Raw genomic sequence first — 23,591 nt, 5'->3', positions numbered from 1 at the left:
GAATGAGAAATGTTCCTTTAGATAAAATAAAAAACTTTGGGAACAAGATTTACAGACTTCAATTTCTGAGGAAACTTGGAATCCAATTTTTAAATTGGTCAACACTTCATCGTTATGTGCCCGTCATTCTCTCTTTCAATTTAAAGTGGTCCATAGGGCCCATGTGACTAAGGATAAGTTGTCTCATTTTTATTTAGATCGATCTTCCTATTGTGATAAATGTAATAATGGAGAAGCTTCACTCATTCATATGTTTTGGACATGTCTGAGTCTTGGAAAATACTAGAAAGAAGTATTTCAAATCTTTTCGATACTTTTTAAAGTAAATTTCAAGCCTAATCCTTTGACTGCTTTATTTGGTATTGTTGGAGGAAAGGATATTATTTTGGAGCCATCTGATTTGCACATTTTGGCTTTTATGTCTCTTATGGCCAGAAGGACACTTTTGCTTAAATGGAAAGTTGTGGCCCCTCCTATTCATGCCCAGTGGTTACATGATGTGATGTCATGTTTAAATTTAGAGGAGATTCGATGTTCAATCTTTGAATCCAATCAAGACTTTCAAACGAATATTTTCAAAACCTTTGATTTGCTGTTAAAGCACAGGTGATGACTAACAATCTTTTATTCTTTTTTTTTCTACTAATCAGCTTCGGTCTTGGTAGTGGGTTCGATTTTTTTTATATAATAAAATTATTATTTTTCAATGTTACGAACTAATTGACTTGGACAAATATAGGGTATGGAGGCTTTATATGCAATTTAGTTTAATGTATTGACATTTTTTTCCTGTACTCTGTATTCTTATATATATAAATTAATAAAAATATTGGAAAGAGTACTGCAAACAAAAAAAAAGAATGTGAAATGTCAGAATAATAGTAGAGAGAATGATTTATTTCAGCTTTTATTTCTTTCATCACTTTCCCAGTGGGTCACAAGTTTACATACACTTTGTTAGTATTTGGTAGCATTGCCTTTAAATTGTTTAACTTGGGTCAAACGTTAGGGTCGCCTTCCACAAGCTTCTCACAGTAAGTTGCTGGAATTTTGTTCCATTCCTCCAGACAGAACTGGTGTAACGGAGTCAGGTTTGTAGGCCTCCTTGCTCGCACACGCTTTTTCAGTTCTGCCCACAAATTTTCTATCGGATTGAGGTCAGAAAATGATGTCAAGTCTGGTTCATCCTTGGGAACAATTTCCAAATGCCTGAAGGTACCACATTCATCTGTATAAACAATAGTACGCAAGTATAAACACCATGAGATGCATTCTGTCTCCTGGAGATGAATGTACTTTGGCGTGAAAAAAGCAAATCAATCCCAGAACAACAGCAAAGGACCTTGTGAAGATGCTGGAGGAAACAGGTAGACAAGTATCTATATCCACAGTAAAACGAGTCCTATATCGACATAACCTGAAAGGCTGCTCAGCAAGGAAGAAGCCACTGCTCCAAAACCGCCATAAAAAAGCCAGACTACAGTTTGCAAGTGCACATGGGGACAAAGATCTTACTTTTTGGAGAAATGTCCTCTGGTCTGATGAAACAAAAGTTGAACTGTTTGGCCATAACGACCAGCGTTATGTTTGGAGGAAAAAGGGTGAGGCTTGCAAGCCCAAGAACACCATCCCAACCGTGAAGCATGGGGGTGGCAGCATCATGTTGTGAGGGTGCGTAGCTGCAGGAGGGACTGGTGCACTTCACAAAATAGATGGCATCATGAGGAAGGAAAATTATGTGGATATATTGAAGCAACATCTCAAGACATCAGCCCGGAAGTTAAAGCTTGGTGGCAAATGGGTCTTCCAAATAGACAATGACCCCAAGCATTCCTCCAAAGGTGTGGCAAAATTGCTTAAGGACAACAAAGTCAAAGTATTGGAGTGGACATCACAAAGCCCAGACCTCAATCCGATAGAAAATTTGTGGGCAGAATTCAAAAAGTGTGTGCGAGCAAGGAGGCTTACAAACCTGATTCAGTTACATCAGTTCTGTCTGGAGGAATAGAACAAAATTCCAGCAACTTACTGTGAGAAGCTTGTGGAAGGCTGCCCAAAACATTTGACCCAAGTTAAACAATTTAAAGGCAATGTTATCAAATACTAACAAAGTGTATGTAAACTTCTGACCAACTGGGAAAGTGCTTAAAGAAATAAAAGCTGAAATAAATCATTCTCTGTACTATTATTCTGACATTTCATGTTCTTAAAATAAAGTAGTGATCATAACTGACCTAAGAAAGGGAATGTTTTCTAGGATTAAATGTCAGGAATTGTGAAAAACTGAGTTTAAGTGTATTTGGCCAAAGTCTATGTAAACTTCTGACTTCAAATGTATTTATTTTTATTAATTTTGCTTTTTTTGTATTTGTACAGTTGTCTTTTGCACATTGGTTGCTTGTCTGTCTTGAGTGTAGTGCTTCATTGTGTCTATTGTGTTTCCTTATGTATTGTGAATGCCTGCAAGAAAATGAATCTCGGGGTAGAATATGGTGATATACATGTACCTCGATAATAAATTTACTTTGAGATTTAATTTTGAACCTAGTCTAAGTGAATCCATTAGGAGCTGGTATAAGTGTTTGGAAAAGCCTGTTAGCATTGCTAACACTTACTACTCCTCAGTTTAAACTCTTGGGACTAATTCCAAAGGCAAGCAGATATACTTTTGTGAACTGGATTCACTTAGGGAAGTAGAGAGAAAATTTTAAAAATGACAGACTTCCTAATTAGTTTCCAAGAGTTGGCTGTAAAATCCAGAGAGCCTTCTCTGGAGTACTGTTCTGTTACTGATGATCTATGGAAGGGATTGAATGAAACTCAAACAGATTCCTAAACAAACAAGTGAAACAGATTGCATATACAGAAGAAATCTTACCTTCAGCCTTTGTGTCATGTTTTATACATTGTTTTCTAACACTAAACTATAGAAGACTTACAGCCATTTGAAGAGGATTTGATAGAATGAATGGTAAGGAAAGTTTAATTTGAATTTAATGTGTTCTGTTGTGACTGCTGTCCTCCTAATGCAATCATGTTCAGTTCAGTTTCCTTCAGTTACTTGTCAGATAATGAAGCCATCCTTGCAGCTCCCTTGCGGTGTTTGTCAGTAATCTTGATGGATTTTTATACATGAACTAAAGAGATGATATATGCCTTTAGGGAGCAATGGGTTCATTAAAGCAGGAATGTCGATTGAATATCCTGGCTGGAATCCTGTATGCAATTTCATGCTCTTCATTGGGGTTTATTTGTTCTATTAGAGAAAACAAATTGCTCACCAAAAGCTGCCTGTTTACTTTTCCCTCTTAAATTCTCACAAAACTATTGAAATGTCAGTGGACATGTACCACGTTTATAGTTTAACTCTTTCTTCTCCCATAACTCTTATCAAGGCAAGTTTCTTGTGTCCTGAATGCATATAATTTGAATTAGATCTTGAATTAGATTTTGGAACAATCCCTCTGTTCTATCACTGACAGATCCTGAGCTGCTTTTATTGTTTAATGTAGTCAGCTAGAGTGTATTTTGCAACTTAATATCATATCTGTAGGGTCATAGAGTTATATGGCACAGAAACAGGCCCTTCAGCCCATCTTGTCCATTTTCACCATGCTGCCCACCTGAGTTAGTCCCACATTTGCCTGAATTTTGATCGTATGATTGTAAGCCTTACCTATAAACATATCAATTTAAATGTCTCTTCAGTATTGCACTTTTACCTGCCTCTACCACTTCCATTGGCAGCTTGTTCGATATGGCCACCACCCTGTAGGTCATGGTTTCCCGTCTTAGGATCTATGGACCCCTTTGCTTAAAGGTATTGGTCACAGAAAAAGAAAAAGTTGGGAACCCCTGCTCCAGGTGAAAAAGTTGCAACTCAGGTTCACTGAAACTCCTTTTCCTCACAGTTTTAATCTATAGCCTCTAATTTTAGACTCCCCTATTCAGGGAAGAAGACTGTGACCATACACATTATCTATGCTTCTCCTCAGCCTCCTACTCTCTAGGGAAAGCAGCCCAGCCATCCATTCTCTTCTTATAACTCAACCTGGTTATGTCGTTTTGAACATTTTCTACATCCTTTCGAGCTTAATGGCATCTCTCTTACAGCTAAGCAACCAGACCTGTACGCATAGTCCAAGTGCAGTCTCACCAATGTCCTGTAACAATATAATATGATGTTGCAACTCTTGACTTGACTTGTAATGTTTCTTTTGGGGAGCTATGTATTTGTACCACTGGGGCTCTCTGTTCTCCAGCACTCTCTAGGGCCCTGGTTTGTCTGAGTTAAATTTTGACCTCTAAATTATTGGCTAAGTTATCCGAGTTAAATTTTATCTACCATTTCATTGCCCATTTTCCCAGGTGGTCTTGAATGTACAGTAATCTTAGATAACCTTATTGCCTGTTATACCATCAATTTTGGTGTCATCTGCAAACCTACCAGCCAAGCCACCTATATTTTCATCTAAATTGTTAATGTTGTTGATAAACAACAGAGATCCTGCATGGAATCATCCATGTGGAAGACCACTGGTCATAGGCCTCTTGTCTGAAAAACAACCCTCTATTACTGCCCTCTGACTGAAAGCTCACCAATTGTGTCTATGGTCAGCTAGCTCATTCACTTATTCTGGATCCCGGTTCCATGTGACTTAACCTTGTGGACTAGTCTACAATGTCAAAGGCTTGGTTAAAGTCCATATAATTAACATCTACTGACCTGCCTTCATCAGTTCTCTTCAAAAAAAACTCAGTTAAGTCCGTGAGACATGATTTCCCACACACAAACCCTGCTGACAGTCACAAATCAGTCCTTGCCTTTCCAAGTACGGATAGATCTTCTCTGACAGAGTTCCATTCAGTAACTTTTCCACCACTGACGGCTCACTGGCTTGTAGTTCTCTGACTTGTCCTCGTAGTGTTTTCTTAACAATAGGCACCACATGAACCACCCACCAGTCTTCCAGTATTTCACCTATGGTTCAGACACATATCTCTAACAAGGCCCCATCAATCCCTTCCCTAGCTTCGTACAATATTGTGGGATCTATTTGGTCAGGCCCTGAGGATTTATCCATCTTTATGCACTTTAAGAACACCAATAGATCTCCTTTCATAATGTGGATATTGTTGGAGGGCAGTGCTGTTCTCTTCCATGAGTTTCCCACCTTTTGTGACCTTCTCCATGGTAAGTGCAGAGAAGAAGTACTCACTTAAAATTGAAAGCTTGTAAAGAATAAAAGGGTATAAGAAGCATTTGATGATTCCAGGCCTGTACTCATTGGAATTTAGAAGAATGAAGGGTGAATCTCATTGAAGCACACCAAATATTGAAAGGTCTGGATAGAGTGGACATGGAGAGGATGTCTCCAATAGTGCGGGAGTCTAGGACCAGAGAGCACAACCTCAGAATACAAGGACGTCCCTTTAGAATAGAGTTGAGGGGGAATTCCTTTAGCTAGAGGGTGGTAAATCTGTAGAATTTATTGCCACAGACGGCTGTGCAGACCAGGTCATTGGGAATATTTAAAAAGCGGAGGTTGATAGGTTCTTGATTACTCAGGGTGTCAAAGGTTGTGGGGTGAAGGCAGGAGACTGGGGATGAGAGGGATAATAAAACAGAAATGATTGAATGGCAGAGCAGATTTGATGGACAGAATGGCCTGGTTCTGCTCCTGTGTCTTATGGTCTTAGAACCTCTACATGTGACTCCACATATAGATCACTATATTTATTCATTAGGAGCCCTAGTTACCCACTTGCTCTTAATATGGTTACAAAATGTCTAAGGATTCTCCTTTCCACTTCTGCTACAGCTATCTGATGTCCTATCTTTGCCTTTCTGATTTCACCCCCATCCACTTGGCTTCAGCTATCACCTTCCAACTTGTCCTCCTCCTCTTCCTCCCACCTTCTTATTCTGGCATCTTCCCTCTTCCTTTCAAGTTCCCTTGAAGGGTCTCGGCCCAAAATGTTGACTGTTGATTCATTTCCATACATACTGCTTGATCTGCTGAATTCCTCTAGCATATTGTGTGTGTTGCTCTACAAAAACTAGCAATTTTCTGTTCAGACTTCAGGATGGTGTGGTGATGGGCTATGCATTTCTCTTTATCTACATGTAAAATAAAAGTATGTTTGAGTTCTAAGTATGTGTGTGTTCTGGAACCACTTATTGTACTTTATTATTTGTGACAACACCGGGACATGCTGTCTTCTCAGCACGTCCATCAGGGAGGAGGTACAGGAACCTGAAGCTTCACACTCAACGCTTCTTTCCCTCTGCCACCAGATTTCTGAACAGTTCATGAACACTACCTCACTATTCCTCTTTTGCTCTATTTATTTTATTTATTGTAATATGTTTTTCACTGTGATGCTGCCATGAAACAAGTTTCATGATAGATGTTAGTAATGATTCTGATAAGTGTACTGTGCGTGAAATTCAATCAAATCCTGGAAATCTGAAATAAATACATAAAAATGCAGAGAACACTCAGCAAGTTTTAGATGGTGCTGGTGAATACACAGCGATGACTTGCTGGCAGCAAACACGAGTATTAACTACTTTACTACTTTACAGTTTTTCTCAAAAATGATCACTGCAATCAATAGCCTGCAAGTTCCCTTTTGGAGTTGAGCTTTTGAACCACAACTGATGGACTGGATTGGCTGTGACTGGCTTTGTGGCAGTGGGCTCACTTTTGTAAACTTTAATTCTGAATATTATTTGCTTACTTTAAGCATTTGCACAATTTGATTTTTTCTTTGTTTTGTGGCTGCTATAAAGAGATGAATCTCAAGGTTGTATATAGTATACATTGATAATAAATGTACTTTGAATTTTGACATCAACCGTCTCTACTTCACCACACCTTGTTCCCATTCCAATCTCACTTCTTCGGAACGCTCTGCTCTCCACTCCCTCCGCACTAATCCTAACATTATTAAACCCGCCGACAAGGGGAGTGCTGTTGTAGTCTGGCGTGCTGACCTCTACCTTGCCGAGGCACAGCGACAACTCACGGATACCTCCTCTTATTTACCCCTGGATCGTGACCCCACTAAGGAGCACCAGGCCATTGTCTCCCACACCATTACTGACTTTATCCGCTCAGGGGATCTCCCATCTACTGCTACCAACCTTATAGTTCCCACACCTCGCACTTCCCGTTTCTACCTCCTACCCAAGATCCACAAACCTGCCTGTCCTGGCAGACCTATTGTCTCAGCTTGCTCCTGCCCCACCGAACTCGTTTCTGCATACCTCGACACGGTTTTATCCCCCCTTGTTCAATCCCTTCCTACCTATGTTCGTGACACTTCTCACGCTCTTAAACTTTTCGATGATTTTAAGTTCCCTGGTCCCCACCGCTTTATTTTCATCATGGATATCCAGTCCCTATATACTCCCATCCCCCATCAGGAAGGTCTCAAAGCTCTCCGCTTCTTTTTGGATTCCAGAACTAATTAGTTCCCCTCTACCACCACTCTGTTCCGTCTCACGGAATTAGTCCTTACTCTTAATAATTTCTCCTGTGGCTCCTCCCACTTCCTCCAAACTAAAGATGTAGCTATGGGCACCCGTATGGGTCCTAGCTATGCCTGCCTTTTTGTTGGCTTTGTGGAACAATCTATGTTCGGTGCCTATTCTGGTATCTGTCCCCCACTTTTCCTTCGCTACATCGACGACTGCATTGGCGCTGCTTCCTGCACGCATGCTGAGCTCGTTGACTTTATTAACTTTGCCTCCAACTTTCACCCTGCCCTCAAGTTTACCTGGTCCATTTCCGACACCTCCCTCCCCTTTCTAGATCTTTCTGTCTCTGTCTCTGGAGACAGCTTATCCACTAATGTCTACTATAAGCCTACTGACTCTCACAGCTATCTGGACTATTCCTCTTCTCATCCTGTCTCTTGCAAAAATGCCATCCCCTTCTCGCAATTCCTCCGTGTCCGCCGCATCTGCTCTCAGGATGAGACTTTTCATTCCAGGACGAGGGAGATGTCCTCCTTTTTTTAAAGAAAGGGGCTTCCCTTCCTCCACTATCAACTCTGCTCTCAAACGCATCTCCCCCATTTCACGCACATCTGCTCTCACTCCACCCTCTCGCCACCCAACTAGGAATAGGGTTCCCCTGGTCCTCACCTACCACTCCACCAGCCTCCGGGTCCAACATATTATTCTCCGTAACTTCCGCCACCTCCAACGGAATTCCACCACTAAGCACATCTTTACCTCCTCCCCTCTTTCTGCTTTCCGCAGGGATCGCTCCCTACGCGACTCCCTTGTCCATTCGTCCCCCCCATCCCTCCCCACTGATCTCCCTCCTGGCATTTATCCTTGTAAGCGGAACAAGTGCTACACATGCCCTTACACTTCCTCCCTTACCACCATTCAGGGCCCCAGACAGTCCTTCCAGGTGAGGCGACACTTCACCTGTGAGTCGGCTGGGGTGATATACTGCGTCCGGTGCTCCCGATGTGGCCTTCTATATATTGGCGAGACCCGACGCAGACTGGGAGACTGCTTTGCTGAACACCTACGCTCTGTCCGTCAGAGAAAGCAGGATCTCCCATTGTCCACACATTTTAATTCCACATCCCATTCCCATTCTGACATGTCTATCCACGGCCTCCTCTACTGTCAAGATGAAGCTACACTCAGGTTGGAGGAACAACACCTTATATTCCGTCTGGGTAGCCTGCAACCTGATGGCAGGAGCATCGACTTCTCTAACTTCCGCTAATGCCCCACCCCCCCTCGTACCCCATCTGTTATTTATTTTTATACACACATTCTTTCTCTCACTCTCCTTTTTCTCCCTCTGTCCCTCTGACTATACTCCTTCCCCATCCTCTGGGTTCCCCCCCCCCCCCCCCCCCCGTCTTTCTCCTTGGACCTCCTGTCCCATGATCCTCTCATATCCCATTTGCCAATCAACTGTCCAGCTCTTGGCTCCATCCCTTCCCCTCCTGTCTTCTCCTATCATTTTGGATCTCCCCCTACCCCTCCCTCTTTCAAATCTCTTACTAGCTCTTCCTTCAGTTAGTCCTGACGAAGGGTCTCGGCTTGAAACGTCGACTGTACCTCTTCCTAGAGATACTGCCTGGCCTGCTGCATTCTCCAGCAACTTTGATGTGTGTTGCTTGAATTTTGAGGTCAGGAATCATCTGTGGGAAGGGGTGCAGATTGAAGACCCTTCCTCAGAACTCATAAACTGGTATTCATCCAGGTGGAAAATACATGTGGACCAATTTGCTCTACTAAAAAATGGATGAGAAATAAACTTTCTAAATTGCTGTCATCACAGTCAAAAATATTCCCAATGCACACAGTTCTAGGTAACACAGACCACCTGTGAAGAGCCCTACAAAGAATTTAAATGACCAGCTTAATAGGAATTAATCCGCAGTGTACGCTCTCTCCCATCTGGAAAAAACTAATTCACTTAAAGGTTTCTTTAGGTTGTTCTTCGTTAGTCATTACTTTAAGCAGAACCATTACTGTGCACTGTGCACCTGACTCAAGTGCATTGTCCATCTGGTCTTTTGGGGAAGCAGAGCCCTGATAGAATACCTATTTAATAACTATCACCACCCGAGCTATGGGCGTGTAATTGAACAGAGACTCAGAAACAAATGTGGGTTTGGCTTCCCAATGAAGCATTTTGTCATACCTACTTCAAGTGATGGAGTAATGTGGCTAATTTAGAATCAAAATGTTTTGCCTTTGGTTATCTACTGCTCTGTAAATATTCTTTCTTAATTAAAGTAATGTAAGTTTACATTAATATGCAAATAAAATACAAGTACGGACCTGCTGGTCCTTTGAACCAGCCCTATGTCATCATTACATAACTAATAATTGTAACTGTAAATGATTCATCTCCCAGCTGCCATATAATGTCTTTTTGAATTAATTTTTTTGGGAGCCATATTTAGGACAGAGTATTGGTGTATGGTATATCAAGAAAGTAATCTAGGAACTATATCTTTCATTGTGACTTCCATTTAGGAAGTGTATACATTTTGCGGAATTTTATTCTAAACATTTTTTTAAAAAGGAAAGAGGTCTGCTGCTGGGTTATTTTAGGGACATTTAAATAGTATGTCAATTTACTTTATTTTGGTGGGTTAGGACAAGAATACTGGAGGTATTTAAAGCTGCAGTTTTGAATCAAAGGCAATTGAAAATTGGCACAGATGAAATAACGGGACAGATTTGAGAGGCTGAATTTTCTTATGTTATACAATTGCAAGAAAGTTTGTGAACCCTTTGCAATTACTTGGTTCTCTGCATTAATTACTCAAAAATTGTGACAAGATCTTCATCTAAATCACAATAATAGATAAAGACAATAGACAATAGGTGCAGGAGTAGGTCATTCGGCCCTTCGAGCCAGCACCGCCATTGACTGTGATCATGGCTGATCATCCACAATCAGTATCCAGTTCCTGCCTTATCCCCATAACCTTTGATTCCGCCATCTTTAAGAGCTCTATCCATCTCTTTCTTGAAAGCATCCAGAGACTTGGCCTCCACAGCCTTCTGGGGCAGAGCATTCCACATATCCACCACTCTCTGGGTGAATAAGTTTTTCCTCAACTCCGTTCTAAATGGCCTACCCCTTATTCTTAAACTGTGGCCTCTGGTTCTGGACTCACCCATCAGTGGGAACATGCTTCCTGCCTCCAGCATGTCCAATCCCTTAATAATCTTATATGTTTCAATAAGATCCCCTCTCAGCCTTCTAAATTCCAGAGTATACAAGCCCATTCGCTCCAATCTTTCAACATATGACAGTCCCGCCATCCCGGGAATTAACCTTGTGAACCTACGCTGCACTCCCTCAATAGCAAGAATGTCCTTCCTCAAATTTGGAGACCAAAACTGCACACAGTACTCCAGGTGTGGTCTCACCAGGGCCCTATACAGCTGCAGAAGGATCTCTTTGCTCTTATACTCAATTCCCCTTGTTATGAAGGCCAGCATGCCATTAGCTTTCTTCACTGCCTGCTGTACTTGCATGCTTGCTTTCAGTGACTGATGTACAAGAACACCTAGATCTCATTGTACTTCCCCTTTTCCTAACTTGACTCCATTTAGATAATAATCTGCCTTCCTGTTCTTACCACCAAAGTGGATAACCTCACATTTATCCACATTAAACTGCATCTGCCATTCATGTGCCCACTCACCCAGCCTGTCCAACTCACCCTGCATTCTCATAACATCCTCCTCACATTTCACACTGCCACCCAGCTTTGTGTCATCGGCAAATTTGCTAATGTTACTTTTAATTCCCTCATCTAAATCATTAATATATATTGTAAACAGCTGCGGTCCCAGCACTGAACCCTACGGTACTCCACTGGTCACCGCCTGCCGTTCCGAAAGGGACCCGTTAATCGCTACTCTTTGTTTTCTGTCAGCCAGCCAATTTTCAATCCATGTCAGTACTCTGCCCCCAATACCATGTGCCCTAATTTTGCCCACTAATCTCCAATGTGGGACTTTATCAAAGGCTTTCTGAAAGTCCAGGTACACTACATCGACTGGCTCTCCCTTGTCCATTTTCATAGTTACATTCTCAAAAAATTCCAGAAGATTAGTCAAGCACGATTTTCCCTTCGTAAATCCATGCTGACTCGGATTGATTCTGTTACTGCTATCCAGATGTGTTGTAATTTCATCTTTTATAATTGACTCCAGCATCTTTCCCACCACCAACGTCAGGCTAACCGGTCTATAATTCCCTGTCTTCTCTCTTCCTCCCTTCTTGAAGAGAGGGACAACATTAGCCACCCTCCAATCCACAGGAACTGATCCTGAATCTATAGAACATTGGAAAATGATTACCAATGCGTCCACGATTTCTAAAGCCACCTCCTTAAGTACCCTGGGATGCAGACCATCAGGTCCCGGGGATTTATCGGTGTTCAGACCCAACAGTCTATCCAACATCATTCCAACAATCTGCCTAAACTAATAACGCACAAATAATTGTACTACTTCTCATCAATACCGAGAACACCATTTAAACAATCACAGTCTACCTTCAAAAAGTATGTGAACCACTGGGGTAATGCCTTCTACAAAAGCTATTTGGAGTCAGGTGTTCCAATCAATAAGATGAGATTGGAAGTGTGGATTGTAGAGGTGCCCTGCTCTATAGAAAAGGCACACAAAGTTAGGTTACTGACAGAGCCTGCTCTTCTCAAGAAAGATTTGTTTATGTGCACCATGCCTTGATCTAACATTCAGAGGACTTGAGAAGAATTATAGAGGTGCATGAAACTGGAAAAGGCTACAAAATCCCGAGTGTTCATCAGTGCACAGTAAGGGAGATTTTCTACTAATGGAGGAAACTCAGTACTGTTTCTACTCTCCCTCAGAGAGGGCATCCTGCAAAGATCACACCAAGAGCGCAACATGAAATTTTGGAAGGAAGTGAAAAAGAACCCAAGGGTTATAGCAAAAGACTTGCAGAAATCTCTAGAACTTGCTGAAGTCTCTGTTCATGTGTCCACTATAAGTAACACAATGAACAAGAATGGTGTTCATGGAAGGACACCACGAAGGAAACCACTGTTCTCCAAAAAAAAAAACATTGCTACCGTTTCAAGTTTGCAAAGGACCACCTGGATGTTCCATAATGCTTATGGGACACTGTTCTGTGGACAGATGAGACAAACGTTGAACCTTTTGACAGAAATGCACACCACTATGTTCGGAGGAAAATGGGCACTGCACACCAACCCCAAACCTCATCTCAACTGTGAAGCATGCTGGAAGGAGCATCAAGGTTTGGGGCTGCTTTGCTGCCTCAGTGCCTGAACAGCTTGTATTCGTTTAGAGAAGAATGAATTCAAAATCGTATCAAGACATTTTATAGGAGAATATCAAGGTAGCGGTCCGCAGTGGGCAAAGTTGAATGATGGAACAAGACCTTGATCCGAATCGCAAGAGTAAATCAACAAAAGAATGGTTTAAAAAGAAGAAAATTAGTGTTTTGGAATGGCCATGTCAGAGTCCAGACTTTAACCCAATTGAGATGTTGTGCATAACCTGAAGAGGGTTGTTCATGCAAGGTATCCCAGAAATATTGATGAATTGAAACAGTTTTGTATGGAGGATTGGTCTAAGATCCTTCCTTGTTGTGGGGCAAGTTTGATCACCAGCTACAGAAAATGTTTGGTGGCAGTTATTGCTGCTAAAGGAGGTTTTACCAGTTATTAATTACAAGGGTTCACATACTTTTTCCAGCCTGGACTGTGTTGATAGAACTGAGTTTATGGTATCAGAAGGAAAAAATTCAGTGATATGATCATACCTGCATGAAGGACAATGATTGTGATTGCTGGAGGTTAATCATCTCAGCTCCAGGATATCACTGCAGGAGTTCCTCAGAGGATCAAATGAAGTTAAATCATCTTGAGCTACTTTGTGCTATTTGCTGATAACAACACATTATTCAATTCCATTTGCAATTTGCCATTTACCAGCAGTGAAGCAGTTTATACCAGCATGCGGTAGGTCTTAGCTGACGGGCATGGGCTGGTGAGTGCCAATTAACGTTTGTGCCATGTGTGCCAGCTAGCATTGCTGTAGGTATTTTGTAGGACTCCTTTTGTGTAAAGAATGAAGCAGAGGACTCATGTTTGTGTCCACAAGGAGGGATAAAGAAGTAGTAGATGTATGAGAGGAAGGCAATTCATCAGTGTTATGATGTGGGAAACATTATGTATTGAAGAATTTGGCCCTTGTAATGAGCAGCACAGTTTTTCAGCTTAATACTCATGTTTGACTATGTGATAATTACCCACCGTTTCCTTTTTTTCTGTTGCTTCTTGGCTGATATGAGTGCATTTGATACTCAGGTCAAGTTAATCTCACTCTAACCTCTTACAAATAGTCTGAAACACCTTATTAAAAGCAAAATAAAAACTGAACTTATAGAAGTATTTCTCAGCCAGATGGTTTGAATCCTAGAGGTGATTTAACTTTGTGTTTGTGATGAGGGAAGTGTGGGGTTGACTCGCCTCACCAGATGCAGGCAGGCATTTGCCAAGGAGTTCTATGGGCAATCAAAGCAATTAAGGTTGGTTTGGAGACAGACTGTCAGTGTTATAGTCATGTTCCCCATGGTTTTGCTTTTGAAGACAGTTATTGATTCAAGGATCATGACTTCCAATTACCTGCCTTCAAAGTCACTTTGAGCAGGTCAGCAGTAGCTGTCATTCCAAGCTTCTCAGGGCGGTTGAAACGCATATCTGTTAGCCGATTACCACTGCGTGAGAAAGGGCTTCATGTCAGCAGGCTTTTTCATCTGGCAGATCATCTAAGAATAGGCAAGAAAACAACTATTTTGGGCTGCAGTTAGCATCTCTTTCATCATTAAAAATCCAAAATAATATAGATTTACAATACTTAATGCTTTATTTAACAGCTGTTTTTTGCATTTTATTGCATTTCACCTGTTTCATGCCATAATTTCGTACCACATAACAGCAAATACCAGTGAGTGACTTCAATGTTATAATTTAGTTTCTGGCTCCACTGATGTAAAATAAAGCAATTCAACACTATAAAGTTTAGATTACAGCCATGTAACTTAGCTCCCAGCTGTCATTTATTTATATTTTTCAATAATACATGTGCAAATTGACGCTTTCAGAATTGAAAAGGAGTTTGACTCTTGCAGTCAGCTGAGTCTGAACCTGCCTTTGTTCATTTTCACAGGTCATTGGATTTGACCAGAAGTGGAAATCTTGCATATGGCTGTACATCCCTGGCTCCCTCTCTCTGTCCGTCTCTCTTTCTTTCTGTCCATCTCGTGTGTGTGTGTGTGTGTGTGAGACTCCATTTCACACATGCTCTGTTACTGTCCCTTTTGGTTCCCGTCAGCTCCTGGTGCATTTATTTCCTTTTCTGTTCTTCTCAACTTGTAAACTTTACATATAAAGTAATGACCCAGGTTTTAAGCATCTTCAGTGCCAATTTGTAAATAATCTGATGGTGTTTTTTTTTACATTTTCATTTACTTCTGCTGGTCATTGGGACGATGGACTTGTTTGGCGTGTAATCCTTCCATTAAAATATTACAAAATATTTTGCATGTTAGATACAGGATAGATCCTGATAATTGGTTTACTTGTTTGGATGAGGAATGTTTTCTGCTGTCAGCTCCGGAGAAATATGCTGTCAGGATACTGATATTGATGGAAAGTCGTATTAAACAAATTTCTTGTGAGTTTTCCTTTGCAGGTCAGAGACTGGTTGTGGATAGGTATATTGGATGTATATTTAATCCTGTATTTTATTGAGCTGCCTACAGGTAAAATCGGGATTTGTTGAGGGGATACTCATGGATCAATTACACAAGATTCTTAGCCATGTGCTGTCATTTTGTGATATGACAGCAGGAGTGAAATTATGGATGAAGTGGTATGAATTTCTTTTATTGCTCTAGACATTCACAGACAGCTTGCTTTTAGGAAATTAGGAGGGTGTAATACCTTGCATTTTTATAGTGTTTTACATCAGGAGTGTCCAAAGTATTTACAATGAAAGTAACATCTTATTGTTTCATCTGAAAGACAGCAGTTCCAGTGATACAGCACTGACATGTCAGTTAGGATTTTGTGTTCAGAGCTCGAGAGTGCAATTTAAAACCACAAGCAACTGACTCAGACTGGAGAACTGTGCCCCCTGAGCCATGGTTGACACTTTTGATATTGATGAGGTAATCAGAAGGAATCCTACCTCTTCCCCTCTGATACTTGTCACACAAACTAGGCAGATAGATACAGAATTGAAATCAAGTTTATTATCACTGTCATATGCCGTGAAATTTGTTGTTTTGCAGGAAAAGTACAATGCAGGGCCCAAAAATTACTATAAGTTACAAAATAAATATTGGTAAAGACAAAGAACCAAGTTCATGGGTTCATGGACAGGTAAGAAATCTGGCAGAGGAGAAGAAGCTATTATTAAAAGGTTGAGGGTGGGTCTTCAGGCAACTGTCCCTCCTTCCTGATGATGGTATAATTTGAAGAGGGCATGTCCTGGAATATGAGGGTCTTTAATGATGGGTGCCACCGTTTTGAAGCACTGCCTCTTGAAGATGTCCCTGATAACAGGATGGGTTGTCCCCAAAATAGAATATTAGTTCTTCCATTGACAGTTATTAAAATCACAATGTGAATTGAACTTGAAAATGAATGTGACTGGAATTTTGCTTCATTTTTGGAGAACTGGGCATCACAAGTAAGGCCAGCATTTATTGGTCACTTCTAAGTGCCCTTGAGAAAGTATGTTGACTCACTGTCTTTAATAGAGGGAAATGTTCTGGGCCCAGTAGAGCTCTTGAATGTAGAGCCAGTGATTGTGAGGGAATGGCAATATATTTCTAAATCTAGATAATGTGTGACTTGCACGCCAGTGGCTCTATTTCATTTGGAGTTTGAAGATATATGATATGCCACCAAAGATTCTTGCAAGTTTCTGTAGATGTATGATGGAGTTCACTCTGACTGATTTCACCACAGCCTGGTCTGGTGCCCCTAAATCAGAGGGTCTCAAAAGGTGACAGAGGGGTTGTAGGCTCAGCCAGCTCCATCACGGGAGCGATGTACCGCACCATCAAGGACATCTTCAAGAGGCAGCATTCATCATTAATGACTCTCATCATCTAGGACATGACCATTTCTTGTTACTACCATTAGAAATGACCCACACTCACTGATTTAGGAATGCCACCAGGTCTATGACCCCATGAGAACTACCTTGTTATTCCTCTTTTACACAATTTATTTATTCTTAAAATTTACAGATTTTTATGTCTTTGCCCTCTACTGCTACTGCAAAACAACAAATTTCATGTTATATGTCAGTGATAATAAATATGAATCAGATAACTTGCAAGTGATGGTATTCACAACCATCTGAAGTCTTTGACCTACTTGATGATGGAGATTTTGGCTTTCTCAGGTAGTGTCAGCATACAGTTTGCAGACGGTACACTCTTCACTAGATAACAGAGGGAAGTGATTGTTTTGCTTGGTGGTTGGAGTGCTATTAAATGTGCAGCTGTGTCCTGGTATAGTGCTGAGATTCTCAGGCACTTTTGCGGCTGCACTCATAGGCTAGTGGAAAGTATTGCATCACAATGCAGATGGTGGGGAGAATTTGGGGTGTTGGGAGTTGATCAGTCGTTGAAGTACATTTACCTTCTGACCTGCTTTGGTAGTCACAGTATTTATCTGGCTTACTTAGTTGAGTTCTGGTCAATTGTGACTCCAAGAATACTGCTGAAAAGTAAGATGGCAATATTATTGAATATTAAGTGTACTTAGACTCTGCTTTCAGCCACTTTTGTGCCATACTTGTTTCTAGCCTATATTTAAATGTCTACTGGGTTTTTCTATATGCAGACACAGACTGCTCACTTGCTGAGGAATTACAAATAAAATATTACATTGTGCCATCATCAGTGAGCTTCCTTTTCCTGGATGTAGCCTGGCAATTTCCCTATTGTTGGCTAGATACCAGGTTTTCAATTACCTTGCATCAGTTTAGCTGGGTACACAGCTGGTTCTGGACCATTCATGGCATAAATGAAACCTTGTTTGGAACTATTGCTTTTTCTTGGTCCTGTCTCTGCACAACTTCTTGATGCTCATTGAGGGATCAGCAGTGGAAAGGGTGACCGGTTTCAAGTTCTTGAGTACCAACATATCTGAAGGTCTATCCTGGGCACAGTATATTGACGCAGTCATAAAGAAGGCACAACAGTGGGTATATTTCATTAGAAGTTTGAGGAAACTTGATATGATAGCAAAGCCTCTAGCAAATTTCAAAAAATATACTGTGGAGAACATTCTGACCGGTTGCATCACTGTCTGGTATGGAGGGGCCATTGCACAGGACCAGAAAAAGCTGCAGGGAGTTGCAAACTCAGCCAGCTTCTGCTGGCCCTGATGCTAGCAGGCATGAACTTCAGATTGCGGTCCCTGCCATTGATCTCGCCGGCTCCAACACCTCAGGGCATACTCAAAACCCGGACTCCAGCAACGACCATGGACACCTTCAAAGCGATTGCGCAACCACCAACTGCGACTCCAGCCTTGAACTCCAGGCCGGGTCTTTATGTGCTGCTATTGTGACTCCCGTCTCCCCTTCCCCCACCAATACTCTGCAATCCCGTCTCCTTCAGATCCCATCGTCAGCTCCTGGGTACTCAGAGGCACCATCTTCCTCTCACCCCAACCCTCCCCTCTCCACTGACACCCCCAGCCTCCCCCCTCCCCACTCTGATCACAATTCTCATCCGTGCCGGGTCTTTACCATCTCCTCCGACCTTCAACTGTCTGGGGCAGAGAGCTCTGTCCTCAGTAAGGGCCTCACCTTTGTCCCCCTTCTCCCACACCTCAGCGAGTTCCGTGTTCGCCATGACGCGGAACTGTTCTTCCGCCATCTCCATCTCCAAGCCTACTTCTTCGGCAAGGACTCTTCCACCCCCGCTGATGACCCCTTCTCCCATCTTCAACCCTCCTCCTCTTCATGGACACCCCGCTCTGGTCTTCTGCCTGCTCTGGATCTCTGGATCTGGATGTGCCGACGGGACATTAACCTTCTCGACTTCATCGCACCTTGTTCCCATGGCAACCTTACTCCCATTGCAACCTTACTCCTTCCGAACACTCTGCTCTCCACTCCCTCCGCACTAATCCTAACCTTACTATTAAACCCGCCAATAAGGGGGGTTCTGTTGTAGTCTGGCGTACTGACCTCTACCTTGCCGAGGCACAGCGACAACTCGTGGATACCTCCGCTAATTTACCCCTCGATCGTGACCCCACTAAGGAGCACCAGGCCATTGTCTCCCACACCATCACTGACTTTATCCACTCAGGAGATCTCCCATCCACTACTACCAACCTTATAGTTCCCACACCTCGCACTTCCCGTTTCTACCTTCTACCCAAGATCCACAAACCTGCCTGTCCTGGCAGACCTATTGTCTCAGCTTGCTCCTGCCCCACCGAACTCGTTTCTGCATACCTCGACACGGTTTTATTCCCCCTTGTTCAATCCCTTCCTACCTATGTTCGTGACACTTCTCACGCTCTTAAACTTTTCGATGATTTTAAGTTCCCTGGCCCCCACCGCTTTATTTTCATCATGGATGTCCAGTCCCTATATACTTCCATCCCCCATCAGGAAGGTCTCAAAGCTCTCTGCTTCTTTTTGGATTCCAGACCTAATCAGTTCCCCTCTACCACCACTCTGCTCCATCTCACGGAATTAGTCCTTACTCTTAATAATTTCTCCTTTGGATCCTCCCACTTCCTCCAAACTAAAGGTGTAGCTATGGGCACCCATATGGGTCCTAGCTATGCCTGCCTTTTTGTTGGCTTTGTGGAACAATCTATGTTCCGTGCCTATTCTGGTATCTGTCCCCCACTTTTCCTTCGCTACATCGACGACTGCATTGGCGCTGCTTCCTGCACGCATGCAGAACTCGTTGACTTCATTAACTTTGCCTCCAACTTTCACCCTGCCTTCAAGTTTACCTGGTCCATTTCCGACACCTCCCTCCCCTTTCTAGATCTTTCTGTCTCTGTCTCTGGAGACAGCTTATCTACTGATGTCTACTATAAGCCTACTGACTCTCACAGCTATCTGGACTATTCCTCTTCTCACCCTGTCTCTTGCAAAAACGCCATCCCCTTCTTGCAATTCCTCAGTCTCCGCCCCATCTGCTCTCAGGATGAGGCTTTTTATTCCAGGACGAGGGAGATGTCCTCCTTTTTTAAAGAAAGGGGCTTCCCTTCCTCCACCATCAACTCTGCTCTCAAACGCATCTCCCCATTTCACGCATATCTGCTCTCACTCCGTCCTCCCGCCACCCCACTAGGAATAAGGTTCCCCTGGTCCTCACCTACCACTTCACCAGCCTCCGGGTCCAACATATTATTCTCCGTAACTTCCATCCCCCCCATCCCTCCCCAGTGATATCGCTCCTGGCACTTATCCTTGTAAGTGGAACAAGTGCTACACATGCCCTTACACTTCCTCCCTTACCACCATTCAGGGCCCCAAACAGTCCTTCCAGGTGAGGCGACACTTCACCTGTGAGTCGGCTGGGGTGATATACTGCGTCCGGTGCTCCCGATGTGGCCTCCTATATATTGGCGAGACCCGACGCAGACTGTGAGATTGTTTTGCTGAACACCTACGCTCTGTCTGCCAGATGGATCTCCCAGTGGCCACACATTTTAATTCCACATCCCATTCCCATTCTAATATGTCTATCCATGGCCTCCTCTATTGTAAAGATGAAGCCGCACTCAGGTTGGAGGAACAACACCTTATATTCCGTCTGGGTAGCCTGCAACCTGATGGCATGAACATTGACTTCACAAACTTCCGCTAATGCCCCACCTCCCCCTCGTACCCCATCTGTTATTTATTTATATACACACATTCTTTCTGTCTCTCTGCTTTTTCTCCCTCTGTCCCTCTGACTATACCCCTTGCCCATCCTCTGGGTTCCCCCCCCTTTCCTTTTTCCTGGGCCTCCTGTCCCATGATCCTCTCATATCCCTTTTGCCAATCACCTGTCCAGCTCTTGGCTCCATCCCTCCCCCTCCTGTCTTCTGCTATCATTTCGGATCTCCCCCTCTCCCTTTCAAATCTCTTACTCATTCTTCCTTCAGTTAGTGCTGACGAAGGGTCTCGGCCCGAAACGTCGACTGTACCTCTTCCTAGAGATGCTGCCTGGCCTGCTGCATTCTCCAGCAACTTTGATGTGTGTTGCTTGAATTTCCAGCATCTGCAGAATTCCTCGTGTTTGCGTCTTTAATATGCTGTGTGTTATTCACTCATTTTTTGCCGTTTGAGCGATCTGTTCTTATTTTTGCGCGTTGGGTGTTTGATGTTTTCTTTGAACGGGTTCCATGGTGTTTCTTTGTTATGCGGCTGTCTGCGGGAAGAGTATTCTCAGGGTTGTATACTGAATATATACTTCGATAAGTGTATTTTGAATCTTTGAATGTTCATGTACAAAGTACATCTTCGAATATTTTCAAAGATTCGAAGTTCATGTTTTGAGGCAGTACAAGAGGAGGTACAGGGGCCTGAAGACAGACACTCTAAGCTTCAGGAACAGCTCCTTCCCCTCAGCTACTAGATTTCTGAATGGACAATGAACCCATGTACACTGCCTCACTATACTTTTTTATTGCTCTCTTTTTGCATTACTTATTTAATTTTTATATTTATTTCTTGCTGTAATTTACAGCTTTTATTATTATGTATTGTAGTGTTCTGTTGCCACAAAACAACAAATTTCATGACGTACACCAGTGTTAATGAACCTGATTCTGATTTTGATGTGATGTGGGTTGACATGACTTTGCTAAAGACGAGCATCTTCGGTGTTAGGTATCTTGGGTAGAAGCTAAGACTTGGTGTTTCTAGCTGACATGGTTGCAAACGCTTCAGTTTTGTCAGTATTGCTCACAGACAGAATTCCTCTGTGGTTTATGTGGTTGTTTGTGGAGATTTCTTCAGTCTGCAATTTTATTTGAAGATAGATACATCTTTTGGTTTTGAGAGAAGCAGCATATGAGCTTAGTTCAGTAAAGTGATACTCCTAAGATAAAAGAAAAACTGTAATCTTTCTGAATTGTGAAGCAGAACAAAGGGCTGAATAGCCCCTTCTATTTATGTTCCTGTTCTAATTGTTCAAAACCATTTGACAGCAGATATCACATGATTGCTGAACTTTGGTCTGATCCATTGGTTTTGAAATTGCTTGACTTTGTTTATTGTTGCTGTGTATTAAATATTTAAATAGTATTTGAATAATCTTGTGTGTGTGTATATATACACACACACACGCATATATGTTTAAATTTATATAATAAAATAAATATTTCTTTAATATTTTAAGCAAGAAAACTTTTTTATTTCCATCTCTTACAGTTTCAAAATAACAAAAAAGGAAAAGGGCCCGAAGCAAAAATTTGGGCACCCTGCATGGCAGTACTTAGTAACACCCCCTTTGGCAAGTATCACAGCTTGTAAACGCTTTTTGTAGCCATCTAAGAGTCTTTCAATTCTTGTTTGGGGGATTTTTGCCCATTCTTCCTTGCAAAAGGCTTCTAGTTCTGTGAGATTCTTGGGCCGTCTTGTATGCACTGCTCTTTTGAGGTCTGTCGACAGATTCTCGATGATGTTTAGGTCAGGGGACTGTGACGGCCATGGCAAAACCTTCAGCTTGCGCCTCTTGAGGTAGTCTATTGTGGATTTTGAGGTGTGTTTAGGATCATTATCCTGCTGTAGAAGCCATCCTCTTTTCATCTTCGGCTTTTTTACAGATGGTGTGATGTTTGCTTCCAGAATTTGCTGGTATTTAGTTGAATTCATTCTTCCCTCTACCAGTAAATGTTCCCCGTGCCACTGGCTGCAACACAAGCCCAAATCATGATCGATCCACCCTCATGCTTAACAGTTGGAGAGGGGTTCTTTTCATGAAAGTCTGCACCCTTCTTTCTCCAAACATACCTTTGCTCATTGTGGCTAAAAAGTTCTATTCAAAAGGTTCAAAGGAACATCTAAACAAACCTGATGCATTTTGGAAACAAGTCCTGTCTACTGATGAAGTTAAAATGGAATAAGTACATGTTCAATGCTGAATATTTGCAGAGCTTCCCTTACCCACTCATATACCACTATGCCACCCTATCTGGTAAAATGGGGTCAACACATGAATGCAGGAATTTGGCATGGTGTCTGTAAGGTGTGATTCTGTGAGGATGATAGAATCAGGTTTTGATAGCAGTTCTAACTATTTGTGCGGAGGACTTTGCAAGGTAGAATTCACCTCATCTGAATTCCGTGCCTCCATTTCTGATCAGTGGTCCATCTTTTCCTTATTTGAATGTGGTTGTTATGGTGCGATTGAGTGACTTGCCCTGCCAGAGGAAATTTAACAATAGACTACGTTGATTGGTCTGGAGTCCGATTTTGCCAGACCAATTAAGGACAGCTACCATGATGGACTTTGAACTCTGGCCTGTGGATTTTTCTCTGTTTCTGAATTATTAGCCCGGTAATTCAACTGCTGCAGTTCATATACATTAAATAATAAAATTCAAAATAAATTAATCACTGTGCCCTTGTGCTGAAATCATTTTCAACCTTTGTTCCCTTCTCATACATTTTCTGGGCTGGTCCACTGTACATTTTCTCTTGTATTTCACAGCTGTGCCTCTCATCTTCATGCGCTTCATGAAATTGTTATGGCATAGAATGAAGCCATAGAACAATCTCACTCTATCAATCTTTCCCTGTAGTCTACATAATATTCTCTCAGTGCATAAACGATTCACTTTTGAACGCACTGATTGATTCTTTCTCCACCACCTTTAGAGGCAGCAAGTTCTCTTTCCTTTGCCTTGTCACAGTTCAATCCTTTTCAGTGTGCTCTGTTTTATGAGTGCAAGGTGCTGTGATAAGCTAAATGTTTTAATCATTAATCTTTGGTCTAATTCACCAGGAGTTCCAGCGA

General features: G+C 42.2%; 1 protein-coding gene across 4 annotated transcripts in view; it reads left to right on the top strand.

Annotated features, from left to right (window-relative positions):
- kdm4b (lysine (K)-specific demethylase 4B) overlaps window positions 1-23,591 on the top strand; it is a 550,987-nt gene that overhangs the window by 386,172 nt on the left and 141,224 nt on the right. Inside the window, exon 14 of one of the 4 annotated variants that reach the window (XM_072244643.1) lies at window positions 22,004-22,082. The exons of the other annotated variants lie outside the window; for them this stretch is intronic. Within the exon in view, the coding sequence (XP_072100744.1) occupies window positions 22,004-22,014 (11 nt within the window). The 3' untranslated portion in view covers window positions 22,015-22,082. Of the gene's footprint in view, window positions 1-22,003; window positions 22,083-23,591 lie in introns of those variants that run through there. 4 annotated transcript variants of the gene reach the window in all.

This window comes from Mobula birostris, chromosome 26 (assembly GCF_030028105.1).
Source record: "Mobula birostris isolate sMobBir1 chromosome 26, sMobBir1.hap1, whole genome shotgun sequence".
In the NCBI taxonomy this organism is placed as follows: Eukaryota; Metazoa; Chordata; class Chondrichthyes; order Myliobatiformes; family Myliobatidae; genus Mobula; species Mobula birostris.
This window is presented reverse-complemented; position numbering and strand designations above follow the sequence as displayed.